The following is a 21,734-nucleotide window of genomic DNA, read 5'->3' as shown; positions in this document are numbered from 1 at the left end:
AAGGTGCATTTATGTTGAAATAAAATTAGCAGTTATGGTATATAAAAAATATATATATATTTATTGAAATGTGTTTTCTCTACGTCTTTTAAAAAAAAAATTAAAACTTTTTCCCTGCAAAAGGAAAAAATAATAAAATAAAATGCACTAGACTAAAACTTGAAACTTGCAAATATATGGCAAACGTGGTGAAGAGTTTTCAAGGGACAAATTACATTTCCGGTAGGTTATGATTGCTTTGATCGTCCACTTTTGTGGCATGTGCACCCTCTAGTGGTAGTAAATGAAATGACAAACACTGTGAGAACAGAGCTAAGATAGAAACTGTCACATAGGAAGTATGAAGAGAGATCTTTGAAAGACTTCTAGATGTTAATCTGTGGTTTACACTGATTTACCCAGTTACACATAGCTGTCTGTATGCCTTTTCAGACTATACCTCCAGTGTAGAAAAATCATGTATGAGAATATACGAAGGGCTATAATCACCACTAACAAAGAAGGATATGGCCCTTTCCTACTCACATACTTGGTTCAGCATTTTTGAGGTTTTCTTTACGTTCAAATAAACATAACAAAATTTAGATCAGAACATTGTTCATTCAGTCATTGTTATTTAGGTTATTACTATTGTTTAGAATCTACCTGTTTATTTAGTTTTACCTGCTAAACTGCATTCTTAAACCAGTTTTTCTTTCTTGAGAAAATGAAAGCAACGTTACTCTGCCACTCAAACGAGAGACTTCGACCAAACTTGGAGAAATTTGGTAAAAAACCTACTGAGAAATGACTTACCAGGCTTTAATTTCAGAAGAAGATCTGCACTGCCCTGTGTGCTTTGAGCTCTTCACCAACCCTGTGGTTCTGGAATGCAGCCATAGTTTCTGCCGTACGTGCATTGACAACTGTTGGAACGGTCAGTTCACAAGAATATGCCCTGTTTGTAGGGCATCATGTCTCAGTGAAAGGCCACCAGCCAATTTGGCTCTGCGGAACATAGTGGAGAATTTTCGAGTCAGGCAACAGTCCAATGTAGAAGAGCCAGAACAATCCAGTCAAGAGAGTCAAGAAAGGGAATCAACACAGAGTCCAGAGGAGCGCTGTGCAACCCATGGAAAGAGATTCTTCTTCTTCTGCGAGGATGACCAGGAGACTTTGTGTACAGTTTGTCAGTATTCTAAGAGGCACAAGGACCATCAGCTTATTCCACTGGAAGAAGCTGCCAAGGAACTTAAGGTCTTGTAAAACATTTAATTTCATGCATATATATGCTTATGCAGTGATTATTATTGCAAATACAGTAAATCAAGCTCAGTTAGTACTGTCATAAAAATTAACTGTATTTCTATCATGACAGCTCTCAGAGGGTTTAGCATGGTAATGTATATGACGATGTTAATGTGTTTGGGCTTGGTGGAATAGATCTGCTACTCTGCTTCTGCGGCAGAGCAAGTACCAAGACTTGCTACTGCCAATACATCCAGACAGTGCTGCTGTGAGCATGTAAGAAAAACTGCTGCTGCACATATAGCATAGATAAGCAAAGTCTGGGAACAAAATTTGAGTTGCCTGAAGGTTTGAAGCAGTTGTAAGTATGAAAGTTGATGTTGTTAGCATGATTTAGCACATTGCTTATATGATTTTTACATGCTGTTAGCATGATTTAGCAAGATTAGCTTTTGCTTGCATTTTTATAGGATGACTACAATGTTGTTAGCATGATTAGTATGTTGTTAGCATGTTGCTAGCATGATTAACAAGTTACTAGCATGTTGTTAGGATGATTAGCATATTACTAGCATGTTGTTGGCATGATTAGCAAGTTCCTAGAACAATTACTATGTTACTAACATATTGTTAACATGATTAGCAAGTTACCAAAGTGTTGCTAGTAGGGCTGAACGATATGGACAAAATTTCATATCTCGATTTTCATGCCAGACATCTCGATATCGATACGATACGATATGACTACGGGTTCGGTGAAAACCAAGCATTTCTCAGAAAAATAAAAACAAAGCCTTCATTTGAACTGTGTACACAGGTACCATGTCTTTTGCAATGTGGTATGTTATAGCGTCTGTAATTTCTTTGTGTCTGGTGGACGTCGACTCGTACGGCGTAACGCTACTGAACGCGTCAGCAATCAAACTTTGCTTTGGCTTATTTTGGGATGACTGAGAAGTCCCCGGTGTTTCTCTCATTGTCATGCACTCTTCATGCAGCACGCGATGGTGTTGTTTCAGGTGGTGAAACATGTTTGTTGTGCTACCTTGCTTAGTCGCAATTTTTGTTAAACACGACCTGCACAACACGTCACTCTGGTTTACATCGTCTTTTCTGAATCCAAAATACCTCCAAATAATGGAAGATGATTTATGTTTTGGCACCAAGTCAGATTCTGCACTACCACCGGCCGCATTATTTCCCGCACTCATTTTCTTTCTTTTTAATTTCTCCGCTGTCTCTGTAGTGTGTGCGCGCTGTCTTTAGCGGTGCATTCAAGGGCACTCGTAAAACTGATGTTCATTGTGTGACTGCCAGAGTTGTATGCAGGGCGGGGCGAGCGCAGAGAGGGGAAATCTATATCGTCTATATCGTTGCTTTTTTCGATAGTAATATCTTGAAAGTTCATATCTAGATATAGATACGATAACGATATATCGTTCAGCCCTAGTTGCTAGCATGATTAGCATATTACTAACATGTTGTTAGCCTGATTAGCAAGTTACTAGCATGTTCTTAACATGTTTAGCAAGTTAGTAGCATGTTACTAGCATGATTAGCTAGTTACTAGCCTGCTGCTAGCATGTTTGTAGCATAATTAGCATGTTATTAGCATGTTGCTAGCATGATTAGCATGTTAATAGCAAATTGATAACATGATTAACATGTTTCTAGCATGATTAGCACGTTTAAACCAGCTAAAACCAGTTGATTTGGTAAAAAACAGATAAAACCAGCCTAGGCTGGTTGTATAGTCTTAGCAGGTTTGAGCTGAAAATAGCTGGTTTAACCTTGGCTTGTCTTTTAGCAAAGTTTTGGGAACAAAATTGGCCAGCTAAGTTTTCACCCCCTCAATGAAAGTCTATTATATTTCAGGTGGTTGTGATAGTCTGGTTTTCAAAACCGTAAGCTGGATCAGTTAGAAAATATATAGCAACTAACTTCAGACCAGTCTGAAGGTCTGACCTGAGTTTGCTGGTTGTAGCTTTAATGCTACAGATACTGACTAAGTTTTGGGAAGATGGAGGGTTTCAATTGCTGCAAGAAGTACTAGTATTTGAATGTTTAGCACCAAGCTCATTGGCTTCTGATACAAAAAGAACCAATCAGCTGCACCATATGAATAATGATGCCATTATGTCAGATTGAGTTAGACCTATCAGACTGCGTCATCTAGAGTTTCATGACAGAATTTTGGATTTGTGGATTCCGCTTCCTCAAAACTGTTTCAAATGTCAAATCATTAGGAATCAACTATTTTTTGGAAACACTTTACAACAAGATATAATTATTTAAAGCTGCGGTACTTAACTTTTGCCTCTCTATCGCCATCTCTGTTTATAACATAAAAACGCAAATTTACTTGCAGAGTTTTGCTTACGGTGTGCTCCTCTGCACTGATGAATTTGTGATCACCAAAACGGAGCAAATCTGTTATTGTACATCCACATGCATCCTACTAGAATATACAGTGCACAGCATAAATGAGTACACCCCTTCTGAATAAATATAAAATATGTATTTTCTTAATGATCAGTAATATAATTCATGGAAATATGGCAAAATTTAAATGTATTAAACATATACTTAATAAAAACAACAAAATATATGCAATATTTTCTGTACACCCTAGATTTAATTCAGCAAATGTATAATATTCTAGTACTTAGTATGTCCTCCAGAACTTTAAGTATACTGCTCTGACCCTTCTTGGCACTGAGTGTACAAGTTCATGACAAATTTTCACATCTGTCCTGTTTAACTCCTGGAGGACGACCTCCTTAAATGCCCTGGTCTTTAATGGGGAGTTTTGCTCAGCTCGTCTCTACAGAATCCCCCACCGCTTCTCAAAAGCATTAAGATTGAGTGAAATAAATGTCCACTGAAGGATTTTCACCTTGAAAGAATGAATATCTTCATTGTCATGCTGTAAAAATGCCCAGTAATGCAGGGAATGAGGGGAGGGTAGCATCTGCAGTTTCAGTTTTTTGTATTACATCACACAGTGGTGTGTGAATTCATGACAGCATTGATAAAGCACAACGTCACAGAATTCACAGAAGACTATATATTGTAAATATGGGCCTTGGAAGATGTTAAATGAGTTTATTTTGCTTTGGCTACAGTAGGTAATTCTAGTGGTGACAACAACAACATGCATGCATGTCACTTCTGCAGACTGTGTCGTACTCCATGAGATAAAGTGTCACTCTTTTCATAATTTTTTGCCAACTCTGAGACTCTGAGACTATTTTAGGAGCCTTGTCACAAGTCCATTGTTTTTCAGTGTCGGTGCTACTTCTGCTATATTTTCACACTTAAAAAAAATAATTTAGAATTCCTCTTGTACCACTGTCCTCTTTTATGCTGAAAAACCTGGCAGTTTTCTCCCAAGTGGTTTCATTATTGACAGCATTAAGACTGTGTACGATTCAGTAGGCTACAAAATGCCAGTAACTGTAAGGAAATTACTTGTCTTTAAAAGTTTTGGTTCAATAATAGCCTTAAAACTACACTTTTGTTTTCTTTTTTTTAGTTTTATTTAGTAACTTTAAGGAGGGTGTACTCATTTTTGCGACACAACATTTTATCACTTTGATAAAAAAAATCTTATTTTGCTAAATAATTTTGACATTCTTCTTTGATAATAGATCAAGCAGGCTTGTTGGAACATTATATGTCCAAAGAACCCTAATATGTCTTGCAAGTAAAGAGTAATTGCTCAATTTGTTTTGGAGAGGGTGTACTCATTTATGCTGTGCACTGTATGTACTTATAACATACATAAAATCACCCCGTAGCAGATCTATATAGGTGGAGCTGGGGAAGGTGACGGGTTTCTAAAACGTGCTGCAGCTGCTACAGCAAGCACTGGCCAAGTATTTGAATTTTTAGCAGCAAGCTCATTGGCTGCTGATACGAAAAGAACCAATCAGCTGCACCACGTGAATAATGAAGTCATCATGTCAGATTGCGTTAGACATATCAGGCTGCGCCATCTGTTTCATGACAAACCTTTGGATGTGAGTTTAAGAATATAAAACTGCTGCATCAGCGGACATGCATATATTCACACACATTAAAAGAATAAAAACAGGACAGGATAGAACAAAACATCCCCCAAACAAGCATATCTATCGCCAAGACATATGTACTGATGCTGCTCCAAAGAGCCATGTGAACCGCATGTATTACTACCATGCCGACCATGCCGGCCGTCTTAACACTAGTGGCCTATGACTACAACCCTTTCTCAATAAGCAATCTTGTGTTGATCTGTTCTTGTACTATGTCATCAACACCACCGAAGTTCAATTCCATTTTTCAAGAAAGCAAGAGGACGCATGAAAGTGCCCGAATGTGTTCTCAAAGATGCATCAAATGCAGACTTCAGAGAATTGAACCGTTTGAAATGGAACGGAAACGTACGGAAGCCTGTGGGATTATGCTTGTTGTTCTTGCTTAAGAGATTCCCGCTGCAAGCTTGCAATTGTGATGGCTGGTGAAAGTAAACTGTTTTTTTGCAGAATTTTAAGTAAGGAATAATATACATCCAGCCGGTTGTTATCGCAGAATAAAGCCTGACATACTTATCAGCAGTTGTAAAACGGCTTTATTTTGCAATAACAACCGGCTGGATTATCCCACTTATTACACAGATACATACACTGTAAAACCCAATAGTTTACCTTACTTAGTTACAATTAGTTATCTTTACTTAGTTACTATACTTACTAGGTTTTATTAAGTTACAGCTACTTTCAAGGCAAATAAAACAATTTACTTACTTGCTTTGAGTGATGTTTACTTAAAATATCCAAGTATCCACAAAGAAACCAATGACATTAATAAACCAGTGAGAGGCAGCAGTGCGCTAACATGTTGCTAATGTGCAACGTGACAACAGAAGAAGAAGAAAATAAAGTTTTTGAGATGGGGCAATTTTTAGTAGACTTTTCACTCACATCTTTCTTACACTACTTGAATTCACTCATTTCCCAAAGTCATCTTGAATGTTGAATTTTCAATACAACTGAAATATTTGAGAGAACATGACATAAGCTGACTTCATAAATTAATGTTGATTTTCCTGAAAAGTTTTTTTTTTTTTTTTTTTTTTTTTTTAATACTCACCATTATAGTGAATAGTGATACTTTTGGTTGGGCATTTGGAACTTTGTTTATATCACTATAGTTTTCTTTTTATTGTTGCAGCAATGCAACATGAAATCAGAGTTCTTTGATTTTGAAGAAAGAAAAATAATAAATAGGTTGTTTTCTAATTAAATCATTAGGTTGCGTATTTTTCATGTTGATTAATGATATTTCACTGTTTTTCTTTTTTTTTTTTTATAAACACTATAAGAAGCTTTTACCTGTGTTGATACAATCTTTTAATATTTGGGATAATGTGCATGAGTCACATTCAGCATGTGAATCACAACAATGGTAACAACTCAGTTTTATTTATTTTTATTAACTGTATCAATAACCATTTTATGAGCTTTTTTTGTTTGTTTTTTGTTGTGCTACTACTGACACAAGACAGCAAATGAAATTGGCAAATACAAACAACAACAGTACAGCAAAGCAATTGCATAATTTATTCATGTCGCAATGCACTCTGGGAGTCAGTGAGTAGCTATTAGAGGAATGGAGTAACTAGATAAATTAAAAGCATTAAGTAAATTCAACTTAAAATGGTTGTTAAAATGATTCTTATATTTAAGTAATGATTACTTCAAGTTTTCCAGTAAACGTTACTTAAATTTTTCAGGGCAACCAGTTTCCTTAAGCTTTTTTTAAGTAAATTCAACTTAACCGGGTTTAGAGTGTGCCACAAAACTAAATCATTAGACACAAAATATTGATTTGAGTTTAAATATCTGAACGCAGTCTTCCCTGAAGAAAGCAATTACTAGCAAGTGACAAATTCAAACAAGGTGGCATTTCACCACATTATGATAATAATTATGGCAATAAAATCTTATCACTTTGTTAGTTACTTACAATCCATTACAATCGTTGCAAAATGGCAAGAAAACAAGAGAGAGCAGGTCTGCGATACCAAGATGATATAATTAAATAATTGTACACAGAATATTAATTTGAGCTTTAATATTTGATTAGCCAACCAAACGCAAAGCTTCCACAAAGAAAAAAATGTTCTTAGCAAGCGAGTAGCGCAGACTGCAGTTACCCGAATGAGCCTGTGTTAGTAGTTTTTACCGGTTGTTATCAGGGAACAATAAACCTCGGAATGGGGTGACTGACCAATTAGAATCAAGTATTCCATGTAGCCGTGTAACAATAAAGCGATAAAGTCTACTGTGCTGAGATCACTGCAGTGTATCTCAATTTTCACAAAGATGCGTTCCATGTTCTCACATCGTTCCTTCTTTCAAGGAAGCCTGGCAAGACTGGTCTGGACCTGTCTGTTCTTTGCGTTCTTGGAATTGAGAAATACCATACGTGTGCCTTGTTTACCTTGCCTTTCGGCTTAACAATAGTGGCCTTTGACTATGTGTGCCTGGGCTGACTGGGCGAATCTCCTTCTTTCAAGGAAGCCTGGTAAGACCGGTCTTCACAACAATGCAAGTCCATTCTTTGCATATTTGAAATTGAGAAACACCATATGTATACTTAATTAGATGTGTACTATGTGTAGTTTATAAATGGATATACATTGCAAGCTGATGAGATAAGAACCCCTAAGCAACTAAACATGAATACTTTGGATTCGCTGTGTTTGGATGCCATTCCACAAAGGCATGAACATCAATAGCAACACAAAATCCACCCTTGTTGATATTAGTTTTTAAGTTAGCCTGGATTTGCGTGCAGCATGACAGCATTTTGTTCATTTAGATTATTTTCCTGACCGACAAATAAAGCTTTCTTTTCTTTTCTTTTGGGGCTTTAGAATTCATATGCGCAAAAGAGGAAACCAGAACCATGAGGAATCACACATTGTTGCACCATGCACCTGCCGCTTTCAGAGAAAAACTGAAATTATAAAAGGAATAAAACAAATAGGGCTACACTAAATGTGTTTCCCTTAAATAATTAACAGATTAATAAAAGGAAAAAAAAATGTGCAACAAGTATAGGCCACTTTTCATTTTTGTCACACTCTTAAAGCATTTGATTTGTTTTCTTTATATCTTTATTTTATTAAATGTAACTGATTGCGTATGCACCTCATACACACACACACAACATTTTAGCATTGCTAACTTTACATTCCAGGCATTAATCAAACTAAAATTCAGTCAACTGAACATAAATGTTACGCTGCTCAATATAAATGATCTGCTGTAAAATCAGTGTGCAGGGCCAAAATAAACATTTTTATGCATGTGAAGGATGATGTTTTACATGAATATTGGAACACAAGTGAATTACAAAGTCTTGTTTACATCACAGGTAATAGTTTAGCAACCAAATGTTACATGGCAAAAAATTTAAACATTTGGATGTAAGTCTCGAGTGATATGTCAGTAAATATTTTAATAGACTTGAACTATACTTAGTATAAAATAAATGCATTCAAATCTATTATTTTTGCTAGGGTTACTATGAATCAGCAGGCCAAAAAAAAAAAATAAATAAATAATCTAACTAAAAAGCAGTGTAATCCAAGACCAAACAAATTTGAAAAGACTTAAACAGGATACAGTGGGACTGACACCGCAAATAGCGTAACACAATCTGGCAGAGAACAAGGAAAGAAGGAGGATGTAAATAGAGAGAGAAATGAGTCAAAGGTGAAGTGAATGAGGTCAGGTGATCTACAAAACTGAAAAAAAAGTGATATATTTAAACAAAAACAAACACACATAAGAAAAAACTATAGTCTTTTTGATCATGCTTTACAAATGACTACACTGGGGTCCAAGGCATGTAGATGAAGATGGGTAGGATATGACATGATACTCATGAAGCTTAATACAGTTTCCACATTTCCAGGAAATGGTGAGGCTCTCATTATGGCCACTTAAGGAGGATCTAATGACCTTCCAGACACAAAAGGATGAGTGTCTGAAGACAACACAGCACATCAAGGTACTGTACACCAGTCATAGTGTAACTTCATCTTTATATTACATTAAATGAGATACACTGACTGAATAATGTTCCCCAGGAACAAACCAGACTCACTAGGGATTTGATCAAAAAGGATTTTGAGCAGTTGCGTCACTTCCTGCGGCTGGAGGAAGCGGCACGGATCTCAATGCTGGAGGATGAAGCAGAGATGAAAAATGAAATCATGCAGGAGAAATTGGAAGACCTCAGCAATAAAATAGTGAGCCTCTCCAACACCATCCAAAACAGAGAGACAGATCTGGAAAGAGAAGATATCCAGTTCCTCCAGGTAGTAATGCAGACAAATAGCAGTGACTTCTGTAGGACACTTGTCTCTAAAATACTAAAATAACTATTGTAATTGTTTACTGTTTTTTTCCTTCACTCCACTTTTAGGCTTATAAAAGCTACACTGACAGGTAATATCAGAGAGAATCACAAGAAACATAATGGATTAATTATTTCATCTCTTTGAATGTTATCATGTTTATCTTTTCCATTATGTGTTTGTTATTGTATATCATCAGTGTAAAGTATTTGATCGACTTTCTGTTGCAGTGTTATCTACAGTCCTCAAGACTCCAATGTGTTAGCACCAGATTCTCTTATAGATGTTTCTAAGCACGTGGGAAACCTAAAGTTTAAAGTGTGGGAGAAGATGTTGGGACAAGTGCAGTACAGTAAGTATTAGGAACATTTTTAGAGTGTGTTCACACTGGTTTGGTTCCAAGCAAAGAACAAAAAGAACAGAACTGCTACAATTGTAAACACCATTGAAATCTGTGTGAGAATTTTTCAAACCTGTCTACATGGATTTATACTGTTGCACTGAATATCTCTTTCAGGTCCCATAATAATGGATCCAAACACTGCAGCTAAATGGCTGAAACTGTCTGAGAACTTGACCAGTGTACATTACAGAGACTTACAGTCAGACATTCCTAATAACCCAGAGCGCTTTGACCTCTGTGTTTGCGTTCTGGGTAATGAAACTCTCAGTGCAGGCATGCACTGCTGGGAGGTGGAGGTGGGGAATAAGACTAAATGGGACTTGGGTGTTGTGAAGGAGTCTGTGAGCCGTCAGGGCATTCTGAACGTCAACTCCGAGTCTGGATTTTGGGCTCTGGCTTTAAGAGAGGGTGGCCAATACTGTGCCAGTACAAAACCCTGGACTAAGCTCTATGTGAAAAGGAAACCACACAGGATCCGTGTCTGCCTGAACAACAACAATAAGGAACTCTCCTTTTACGACCCATTTGACATGACGCATATCTACACCTTTTCACATCTGCCCACCAAAAAGCTCATTCCTTTCTTCTCTCCATGTGTGAGTGACCAGGGAAGCAATACTGAGCCGCTGAGAATTGTGCCAGTGAAGGTGGCAGTAACCATCACTCCAGAACTGGCTGACTGAACATATACCCACACTCTCAGATTAAAAAAAAAGTAAAAAAGTTGTTACTCGGGTGGTACCTTTTCAAAAAATCTATGTATTTTTTTTTATCCCTAAATGGTGCATGTTAGCACCTTAATTGTACACATTAGACAATGGAGTAACTAAATGGTACATTTTAGTGCTTAAAAGGTGCAATTTAGTAACTTTTGAAAGGGTACTGTCCCACCTTTTGTTCCTTTTTTTTCTGAGCTTCTCAGAAAGTTTCTCAGAAAAAGAAAAAAAATAGAAGCTTTCTGAGCTTCTCAGAAAAAAAACAAAAAGCTTCTGTTGCTTCTATTATTACTGACCCCTCTCATTATTTGCATTATTTCTTTCAGCTTCTCCCATCAGGTTGTCAGTTTAGAACTCATTTGGCCAGAAGGAAGGCTTGTAGTAATTTTTTTTCCTACTGCAATTTCTATTCTAAAGGTCAAACAGATTTGTGTTTTTTTTTTATTATTATTATTATTATTATTATTATAGAGGTGTTTTTTGTGGTTGGGTTGTTGTGTGTGCTTTTTTTGTACTGTGTATATGTGTGCCTTTTACTTAAGACAAATTTCTATTACTTCTATAAACCTTCTGAAAATGAGTCCCTCAGTTGTCTTCAGTGCAAAAGATGGATCTCAAAATTATACAGCCAATGTTGGAAAGGGTGCAAATACACAAAAATGCTTTTGGGATTTCAAAGATTTTTCTGAAGAATAGCAGGCAGTTTACAAACAAGGGACTCATGAACAACTATCACTAAACAAAAAAACACAGCTGTGAATCACTGAGGTAACAACACAGTATTAAGAATCAAGTGTATGTAAACTTTTGAATTGGATCATTTTTATAAATAAACTACTATTTTCTCTTGTGGACTATATGTGAATGTTTTTTATGTGAAATGTTTTATTCAGGTCAGTACTAAAACAATGACATGCATTTAGTATGATCCCTCTGAATTTAGTAATATAACATTTTTAATGATTCTGAAAGGGGAGTGTAAACTTTTGACCTCAACTATAGTATATATATATATATATTTAGAAAATGATTGATCATTTCTCTAGATAACACCCTTATTCATCAGCTGGGATCAATGTAGAACCTTTTGAAGTTGCGATGAAACTGCAATTTGGACCTTCAACCCATTGATCCCCACTGAAGTTCACTCTATGGAGAAAAATCCTGTAAAGTTTTCCTCAAAAAAACCTTAATTTCTTTTGGACCGAAGAAAGAAAGATGAACATCTTGACATAGGGGTCAGGAAATCATCAGGAAATTTTTATTCTGGAAGTGAACTAATTCTTTAATACAGTGCCACAGATTAACCTTCCAGACAGGCCTACACAAAATTAGATCAGTTAACCTGTTTTTGTTTTGACTGACTAAATCTCACAAATGTTGATATTCAGATGAAAATGAAGAATAGTATAGTCAGATCTGTTCTGATGAGATTTTCTGTCATATCTGCACTTAAGATTTCAATGTTTCAAACTTGTTTACGATAAGTTTGAATTATTCATTACAAACTGACATCTCGAGAAGCACACCAAACAACCCAACTGCCAGTGACATCACAAAAATTAAGAAAGCTTCAGTAAGATGCTTGTCAGTTAAAACAAATAAATGTGACGTCATTGGAGTTGACTGTAAATACAGATCATCTCCTCATGAGCACTGATGCAGAACTTCCTGTTTTGTCTCCTTCTTTTGCCATGCAAGCACTGACGCCACTTGCAAGCTAGGTGAGTGGATGAGAAGGGGCTAGACTGTAACTGACACAGCATTCAGGAGTTCTGTTTGGGCTAGATTGTAACCAACAGTATTACTAAAAGTAGACTCCTATGCACCTTACAAAGTACCGACATGACCATTTAACATAGTGTTTTGGACATGTACCAGACTACTGCCATGTAAATATAGTATCTGATACCATCACTTTTTTTTTTTTTTTAAACGGTTGTCAATGTGAAGTCACTGGGATTGGCTATAAATACAGAGCATCTCTTTATGAGTGTATTAGCTTATATTTATATTGCTACATATTTCTTGTTTGTGTGATGCCAAAGATCTATAATACAACTAGACACATTATGTACAGTAAATATTGTACATACTGTTAAATATATGTATAACAAAATTGTTCATTTAAATACCTGATGTAGCTGCCTAATTTAATTATGAGTGCTTTCCCCTTTAATTGTTCTCATGTTATGGGTCAACAAAACTTCACATTTTGTCCCCTCTTTCTAGTATGTAACTGCATGGGAGAGATTTGACGCTCTGATAATCTTATTCAATCTTCATTGCTTTCCACATTTTCACATCAATTCATGCGTGATCATTTTTGTCATTTTTTGTTATGTTTTATTTCATAGAGGCAGTTTATAAGGGCCATTTACTCAGAGAGGCTGCTTGTTTTCTGTGTTGCATCAAGTATGTTTTTTGCTTTATATTATTCTCGTTTAATGTGATTTTTCTCACATTTTGTGATTTTGCCATGTAACCAATCTACTCAAAGAGGCTGCTTGTTTTCTGTGCGGTATAAGGAGCCAGAATAAAAGATCTATATAAGCGAATGCCTGCTTCCTATATTGCAGCACAATATAGGATATATACAGTACAACACAGAGGTTTTACTCTTATAACTGGTGCAGCAAAAAAAAAAAAAAAAACACAGATACACATGGTCATGCTGATATGGACAAAGCAAAAACATTCTTCTGCTAGTTATTAAGTTACTCCTTAAATTAAAAATTAACAGATACTAACATTGTATTCTACGTTGTGGAAACACACACATATCTCTGTTTACATTACATAAAATGTAACTTATTGTTTCATGACCTTTAAATAGCCTTTAATACAATGTAGATGGCATTTCATATTTCCAAAAAGTTTGAATGTGTCAGTAAATATTAAACCTCAAAACACAGTTAGTACAGGTTATTCTGCAACCATAAATTAATGTTCCCAGAACATACAGGGAAATGTAGGTGATTCTGACACTGATGTTCTCATGAAGTGTTATCCACCTGTGCTGGCACATCTTAACCTTCTTAACTTCTTAACCAGTTACAACCAGTTCATTATCTGGTCATCATGGACTTGGGTCACTTATGCACAGCTATTACAAACAGCACCAGAAGCGTTCCCAAATGACAGCATTCAGAAGTTCTGTTTGGGCTAAACACAGATAACATAATGTTCTCACATGCAGTGTTGATAATCTCAGGAATGTGAACTGGTGGGAAATGAAAAGAGAGATAGTGAACGCCGGCTGTCTCTGTTGTGCAGTCCGGCTTCACGCATCACGAAAGCGTCAACAGTGTGAGTGGTGGTGTTCGCATAGATCAGGGGTGTCAAATTCAGTTCCTGGAGTTATATTTCAAGTTCGGTCCAGCACACATACCAGGTAGTTTTTAAATTAGCCTGATGGACTTGATTAGCTGGATAAGGTGTGTTTAATTAGGGTTAAAATCTAAACTCTTCCGGGCCGTGCCTTTCCAGGAACTAAGTTTGACACTCTTGACAATTTTTTAAAAATCAGTAATCCAAATATTTACTAAAAACAAACAATATTCTATTGTAAATGCTTTATTCTGCATTCATTAATATAATATTTAAATATGTTGTTCAGCTAATAAGTTGAGAACAGCATTTAAATAAATACTTCAATTATATGTTATATGTAAGTTTAAAGTTATATAACTTTAAATATAATATATTTAAAGTAATTACAGTTACATATATTTACATCAGGGGTGTCCAACCCTGTTCCTGGAAATCTACCATCCTACAAACACACCTGAATCAGCTATTACAGATAATAATTGATAATTACAGACAGTTGTGTTACAGCAGGGGTGAAACTAAAGTCTGCAGGTAGGTAGATCGTCAGAAACAGGGTTGGGAACCCCAATTTACATTATACGTACTTTTAAAGTAAACTTTTTAAGTTAACTTTAAATATAATAAAGTAATGACAGTTTATATATATATATATTTTTTTTTTAAATTACAGTTAATAGTTACAGTTAGACTTTGTGTAACCAAAATAAAAAGTACACTGTGTAATTCAAACGACAATATCCAGTACAGCAGGATTTATTTGTATATTTGAATCTGACCTCATCCATTCATAGAACACTCATTCATCATTATTTGTTCTTAGAAGTATCCGTGGAGATAAGACTGTTTACACTTTGCACAATGTGTGTGTGTTTGTTTGAAACATGTGACCCTGCGTCTCCACAATGCTATAAAAGAGCCAAAGCTCAGAGCTCAGCAGGCATTTCAAAGCAGTCAGACAGCAGTGAAACAACATCACAAAACAACAGATCCAAGATGAAGGCCTGGTTCATTCTGTTCCTTCTTCTGCCTCTTTGCACGGGTAAGTCATTTCAGATTGTTTGTTCTCACAGTTGGCAGCTGTTACTTTGTTGTTTTAAGTGAATTCTTGTTGGATTTCTACAACATCAACTTATTTTTCTTTTTGCTTTCAAAGAAGAGTATTTTGCCAATTTTCTATAAGGTGATTTTAATTAAAAATGTCATATAAATATCGTATGTTACTACAACAGGGGGGTACGGTGGCTTAGTTGAGGTCCGGGGAGTTTGCATGTTCTCCCCGTGTTGGCGTGGTTTTTCTCCGGGTGCTCCGGGTTTCCCCACAATCCAAACTCATGCAGGTCAGGTGAATTAGAGACACTAAATTGCCCATAGGAGTGTGTGTGTGTGAGTGTGAGAGTGTGTGTGTGTGTTGGCACTGTGATGGACTGGCCGTCCGTCCAGGGTGTCTGAGATATGCTGGAATAAACTATGTATTCCTAATATTCCTATGGGCAATTTAGACACTACATAGGATAAGAGAATGGAGAATAGAGAAAAATGGATGGATGTCATTACAATAAAATAAATTAAAAGAAAAAGTAATGAAAAAGCAACAGCTAAATAAACGTCTAAAGGAGTTTAATTAGTAATTTAGTTCAGTAGTATTACTCAGTATGTGTGAATACCAGTGTTGGGAAAAGTTACTTTAAAAAGTAATGCATTACAATATTGAGTTACTCCCTAAAAAAGTAACTAATTACATTACTTAGTTACTTTTTATGGAAAGTAATGTGTTACTTAACTTTTTCGTTACTTTTTACATTTGGGCAGGGCTTGCTTGTTTGTTTTTAATATAAGAAGTTCTATTTTTGGCAAATGTAAAAGCCTTTTCACACCAAAAGCCTCAGGCTCAGGCCAGTAACTGGCTTTACTTATTTGAAAAAAGTAACTATTTTCTTGTCAATTAAAAAGTAATGCATTACTTTAGTTACTTGAAAAAAGTAATAATATTACGTAACTCTCATTACTTGTAATGTGTTACCCCCCAACACTGGTGAATACACAGTTACATGAATGTAGTGTGAATATTAAGAGGAAAAATGTAATTAATAGATAAAGTAATTTAAAAAAATAAGTGTTTTTGAAAGAAGTATCTTCTGCTCACCAAGGCTGTATTTATTTTATCAAAATAATAATAATAATAATAAAATAAAAATTTAAAAAATCAGTAAAAATGGTAGTAGTATTATTACAAGTAATTGTTTTACTACAACTAAAATTGTTTTCTATTTGAATATATTTTTAAATATATTCCTGTGATGCAAAGCTAATAATAATAATAATAATTAAAGAAATGAAATATAAAAATAAAACGTAATGAAAAAGCAATTCAGTAGTATTATTCAGTATTTGTGAATACACAGTAACATGAATGTAAAGTGTGAATATTAAGAGTTAAAATGTAATTAATAGATAGTGATTAAAGAAACATACTGTATTTATTTAAAAAAAAAAAAAAGAAAAAGAAAAAAAGAAAAGGAAATCAGTAAAAACTGTAATATTATGAACTATTATTACAATTTAAAATAACTGTTTTCTATTAGAATATATTTATACATACTGTAATAAATGTATTTATTCCTCTTCAGTCTCACACGTTCTTAGAGAAATCATTCTAATATGCTGATTTGCTGCTCAAGAAACATTGCTAATTATGTTGTTAACAGTTTTTTTTTTATCATCTGATGAATAGAAAGTTCAGAAGAACATAATTGTGTTTACTGTCACTTTTGATCCATTTAGTGCATCTTTGCTGAATAAAAGTAATTTCTTCAAATAAAAAAAGTCTTACCAACCTCAAACCTATAAACAGTAGTGTAACTTATGTATTTAAAAATGAATATGCTCATTTACCACAGTACAGTATTTATTTCCAATTCTATTGTATTAACATTACAATGTTCTGAAATCCTTCTGTTTTGATGCCGAACTGAACAAACTAATGGTCCTTTTGTATATTTGTGGTGCAGCGGATTATTACATCGAGTGCTACGGGGAAGACTTCCTGATGGTGAGGAACATGGTTCTGCAGTGCAGGAGTAAAGTTCCTCAGTCCTGCTATACCAGAGGTAAATAAGTGCACATCACAGTCAACCCCGACTCAAGGTCAGCCTCAGGGAAGTATAAACATTGCATGTTTCTGCATTACACAACCAGTGGAATCAAATAAAATCAAGATTTCAAAGAACACTGGAACGATTTCATAACAACGATAAGTTGTTGAAACAACAAAACTATATTGGCGATCAGGGCAATTGTAACATTTCCCAGCAAGAAACAGTTACACATACCAACAGTAATAACACAAAGTCATGGATGAATGGAGATAAAAAGCTGCTGTATTTTAAATAAAAACACCTTTATTAAAAAAAAAAATACATTTTTAATACAACATGAATGATGATTAATGATGGATGGATGGATGGATTAATAATGATTACAGTTTTTCACATTCTCTAAAACACTAAACCCCATTCTCTAAACCAAATTCTCAATAGCCTAAACCAATCTGTCAAATAAATCACTCTTTCTGCAAAACCTTAAACAAGTTCAGGCAGTTTAGACACTGTTTGCAGATCTCATGTACTCTTTTTGCAAAACTCTAAACACACTCTCACTCACTAAGACACAATTTGCTCTGGGATGAACTAGTGATGGAAAACCCTAAACACAAGAAAGCAAAAGTTAACCACAACTGCAAAACGGCTGTCATCATTTACTCACAATAATTCAAAATTCTTCACACTTGTTTCTAAGTATTTAAACATACAAAATATAAGCCAGTTCAAAGTGCACAGAAGGTACATCTATTAATCTGAAGAGTGTATATACGAGTGTACTGTACAGAATATAGCAATTATTTTGCAATAAAAAAAGAAACAAAGACATACACACACTCAAAAGAAACCACCAAACTTAGAAGTGATTTCTTTTGAGCGTGTGTATTTTTATGTTTCTTTTTTATTGCAAAATAATTACTATATTCTGTACAGTATATTATATAAACACTCAGATATACACTCTTCTGTAGCTGATTTAGAGGCTTTTGCATCTGAACTCTTCATATATATATAGATATACATGTACACATATGCACATGCTCACACACACACACACACACACACACACACACATATATATATATATATATATATATATATATATATGCCTATATATTTCCTTTTTATTTTTTTGGTATATTCACCAAACTTAGGTGTGATTTCTTTTGAGTGTGTGTATGTTTTTTTATTGCCAAACAATTACTATATACAGTAAACATTCTTTTTTTGTAACTACATGCACTGGACACTGTGTTCTCCATTTTTTTGATGTAGTGTCTAATGAATGATCTGTAGTTTGTATAGTATTGACTAATATGTGTATGATTTGAAAATGTTTTATTTCATAACAACCACTGTGAAAAAAGTTCATTCATTGTTTTGAATGTGCTTTAATAATGTACTGATCAACTGATTTATCTGATATCTCTTCCACAGCAACTGGAGAGAAAGGCTGCGTGAGTGTGGAGTTCTGTAAAAGGAAGGGCTGGAAATGCTGTAACGAAAACCGCTGCAATGCTTGAACCTCACATAGAGTCTGCTAACCACCAGCTTCATTTATGCCTCAGTCATCTTTGTTTTCATTTTATACTCTTGACACCAATGTGATTTTATATTGTGACACCAATGACTTAAAATAAAAAGCAATTTTCAGTAATCAGCCTGTGATTTTGTGCTTTCACTTGGCCAAGGTTTTGCAGCTAGCACGTTGCACACATACGCCAAGGAGAGAAACTTTGTCCTGGCTGGTTATTTGTTTGCACAGCAGAGAACAGGCAGTTTTGCTGAGTCAGGACACATCTCTCAGTGAGACTCTCTGTCGGTTTCACCACAACATAACCTCATTCTCTGACACAGACAGATGAAATCAATAAAGAACATAAACATCATTCAAGGTCTGCAGTTTTGCTTGTTTACTGGTCCAAACTTCAAAGTTTGAGGGGGTCAAGGTTTGGCTGGCATGACTCCATTAGCCCCTGCTGGTAGATTTACCGTATAGCAAGTTCACCACACCATCTGGCAGCAAAAAGCAACTTTCTTCCTTGATAGTCATTCAGATTAGCTGTGCATTCTGACAAAGGAAGGTATTTGCAAGCAACATATTGCTAACATTTAATTCTAGTTAGATCCTACGATCCCTTCAGGAGCAGCATCCATGGGTTTCATAATATTCACAGTCCGTGTAAAGCAATATGTCACGCCATAGATAAATGTTATTAACCACACAGCCAAATTTGAATAATAAAAACGCCAAGTTAATAATATAAAGTTAAGGAGTGTCTATTTACACTAAGTGCAAATAGCCAGCCTTGTTGGCAAAGGCTGTTTACACTGTAAAATTTGAATTAATAAAATAAATTAGGAATGAATGCTGAATTAACCAAACACAGTGTCTATTTTCAATAATCCAGTTAAACTGAAATCAGTCACATAGTGGGATTTGCTCTTACCTTGTTTGTGGGGAAAAAAAACAAAACAAAAAAAAAAACACGTCTATTGTAGACTTCCTGGGATACAGTGGTGTTAAGTTCTATAATTACACCAACTGGTGTGTCACTTACAGATGCTGTTGTGGAAATACATTATTCACGGGTACATTTGTCACTCATGACTAATTTATTACTCAACCAAAGTGTTGAATTATGGCGTGTGAAAGAAATAGTTGACCCAAAAATGAAACATTGCTGAAAATGTACTCATTCTCAGGCCAGCCAAGATGTAGATCAGTTTGTTTCTTCATCAGAAGAGATTTGGAGAAATTTATAAATAACTTGGTCACCAATGCATCCTAACAGCTGATACAGTTGAGATCACAAGTTTACATACACCTTGCAGAACCTGCAAAATGTTATTTATTTGACCAAAATAAGAAGGATCATACAAAATTCATTTTATTTTTTAATTAATACTGACCTGAAGAAGATATTTCACATAAAGACGTTTACATAACAGTCCACAAGAGAAAATAATAGTTGAATTTATGAAAATGACCCTGTTCAAAAGTTTACATACACTTGATTCTTGTTACTGTGTTGTTACCTGAACGATCCACACAGCTGTGTTATTTTGTTTAGTGATAGTTGTTCATGAGTCCCTTCTTTGTCCTGAACAGTTGAACTGCCTGCTATTACTCAGAAAAATCCTTCAGGTCCCACTAATTCCTAGATTTTTCAGCATTTTTGTGTATTTGAATCCTTTCCAGCAATGACTGTATGATTTTGAGATCCGTCTTTTCACACTGAGGACAACTCATATGGACTCATATGCAATTATTACAGGTTCAAATGCTCACTGATGCTTCAGAAGGAAACACATTGCATTAATAGCTGGGGGGTGAAAACTTCTGAACAGAATGAAAATGTGTATTTTGCCTAAATATCTTTTTTTTTTTTTTTTTCATTTAGTACTGCCCTTCAAAAGCTACAGCAGATATTTACATTCTTCCCAAAAGACAAGATAAGTTTAATTTACCCTGATCTTCAAATTCCAAAAGTTTTCAAAAATGCTGAAAAAACAACAACAACAAAAAAAAAAAAAAAAAAAAAAAAAAAAAAAAAAAAAAATTGTGGGACTTGAAGATTTTTTTTTTCTGGAGAATAGCGTGCAGTTTAACTGTTCAGGACAAACAAGGCACTCATGAACAACTATCACTAAACAAAACAAAACAAAACCAAAAAAACAAACAGCTGTGAATCATTCAGGTAACAACAGAGTATTAGGAATCAAGCGAATGTAAACTTTTGAACGGGGTCATTTTTATAAATTCAACTATTATTTTCTCTTGTGGACTATATGTAAACGTCTTTTATGTTAAATATCTTATTCAGATCAGTACTAAATAAAAAATAACATGCATTTTGTATGATCCCTCTTATTGTGGTAAAATAATTTACATTTCGCAGATTCTGCAAGGTGTATGTAAACTTTTGACTTTAACTGTAAATACACCACAATTATCCACAAGTAATTCATATGACTCCAGTCCATCAGTAAACACCTTGTGAAGTAAAAAGCTGCATATTTATAAGAAGCAAATCTTTCATTAAGGTGTTTAACTTAAAAAACATTACTTCTGTCCAAATCCACTGATAAGCTTTTTTTTTTTTTAAGAGCTGTTTTGGACATTTTTTTTTTTACTTGTAAACTGTGCTTGATCTGTGGATATTTCTCTCCTGATTCAGATAAGATGACTTTTTCACTTGAGGATCAATTGGCGAGTGAGTGATGTAATTTTAAACCAAAAATCTATTCAGACAAAGAAACAAACTTATCTGCATCTTGGAATGGCTAAGGGTATGTATACTTTTATCAAATTTTCATTTTTGGGTGAACTATTCCTTTTAAAAGATAAATTATACTTACAGAGCAGAAACAAATAAGTAAGATGAACGTAAATTTACTAAGTTAACAGTGCATCATATTTTACAGTGTAGTATTCAGCTGGTAACTTAAGTGTATATCACTTTAAAAATATTTGTCACTATCAGTACTATTCATTCAGGTGTTCACATTAGAGAAAGATGGACATTTTTTAATGGACAAAT

The 21,734-nt window shown here is 34.8% G+C and overlaps 2 protein-coding genes across 2 annotated transcripts; both read left to right on the top strand.

The window, feature by feature from the left end:
• The first annotated feature begins 722 nt into the window (after positions 1-722).
• Positions 723-11,616, top strand: LOC127174720 (zinc-binding protein A33). Its single transcript, XM_051125246.1, has 6 exons — positions 723-1,236; positions 9,196-9,291; positions 9,371-9,601; positions 9,709-9,731; positions 9,871-9,992; positions 10,158-11,616. Exons 1-6 carry the CDS (start codon positions 787-789, stop codon positions 10,724-10,726), a joined length of 1,491 nt encoding a protein of 496 aa, XP_050981203.1. The 5' UTR covers positions 723-786; the 3' UTR covers positions 10,727-11,616.
• Positions 11,617-14,990: 3,374 nt separating this feature from the next.
• wu:fj16a03 (uncharacterized protein LOC335475 homolog) lies at positions 14,991-19,079 on the top strand. Its single transcript, XM_051126468.1, has 3 exons — positions 14,991-15,131; positions 17,101-17,199; positions 18,628-19,079. The coding sequence occupies exons 1-3, from the start codon at positions 15,086-15,088 to the stop codon at positions 18,711-18,713; spliced, it is 231 nt and encodes a 76-aa protein (XP_050982425.1). The 5' UTR covers positions 14,991-15,085; the 3' UTR covers positions 18,714-19,079.
• The last annotated feature ends 2,655 nt before the right edge of the window (positions 19,080-21,734 follow it).

This window comes from Labeo rohita, chromosome 13 (genome assembly GCF_022985175.1).
Source record: "Labeo rohita strain BAU-BD-2019 chromosome 13, IGBB_LRoh.1.0, whole genome shotgun sequence".
Classification (NCBI taxonomy): Eukaryota; Metazoa; Chordata; class Actinopteri; order Cypriniformes; family Cyprinidae; genus Labeo; species Labeo rohita.
This window is presented reverse-complemented; position numbering and strand designations above follow the sequence as displayed.

Excerpts from the sequence above, each read along its gene's own strand:
- wu:fj16a03 (XM_051126468.1), top strand. The coding sequence starts at position 15,086 with ATGAAGGCCTGGTTCATTCTGTTCCTTCTTCTGCCTCTTTGCACGG. Across the intron at positions 15,132-17,100 it reads TCTTCTGCCTCTTTGCACGG|CGGATTATTACATCGAGTGC; the intron begins GTAAGTCATTTC and ends TTTGTGGTGCAG. Across the intron at positions 17,200-18,627 it reads TCAGTCCTGCTATACCAGAG|CAACTGGAGAGAAAGGCTGC; the intron begins GTAAATAAGTGC and ends TCTCTTCCACAG.
- LOC127174720 (XM_051125246.1), top strand. The coding sequence starts at position 787 with ATGACTTACCAGGCTTTAATTTCAGAAGAAGATCTGCACTGCCCTGTG. Across the intron at positions 1,237-9,195 it reads AAGCTGCCAAGGAACTTAAG|GAAATGGTGAGGCTCTCATT; the intron begins GTCTTGTAAAAC and ends CCACATTTCCAG. Across the intron at positions 9,732-9,870 it reads TATAAAAGCTACACTGACAG|TGTTATCTACAGTCCTCAAG; the intron begins GTAATATCAGAG and ends TTTCTGTTGCAG.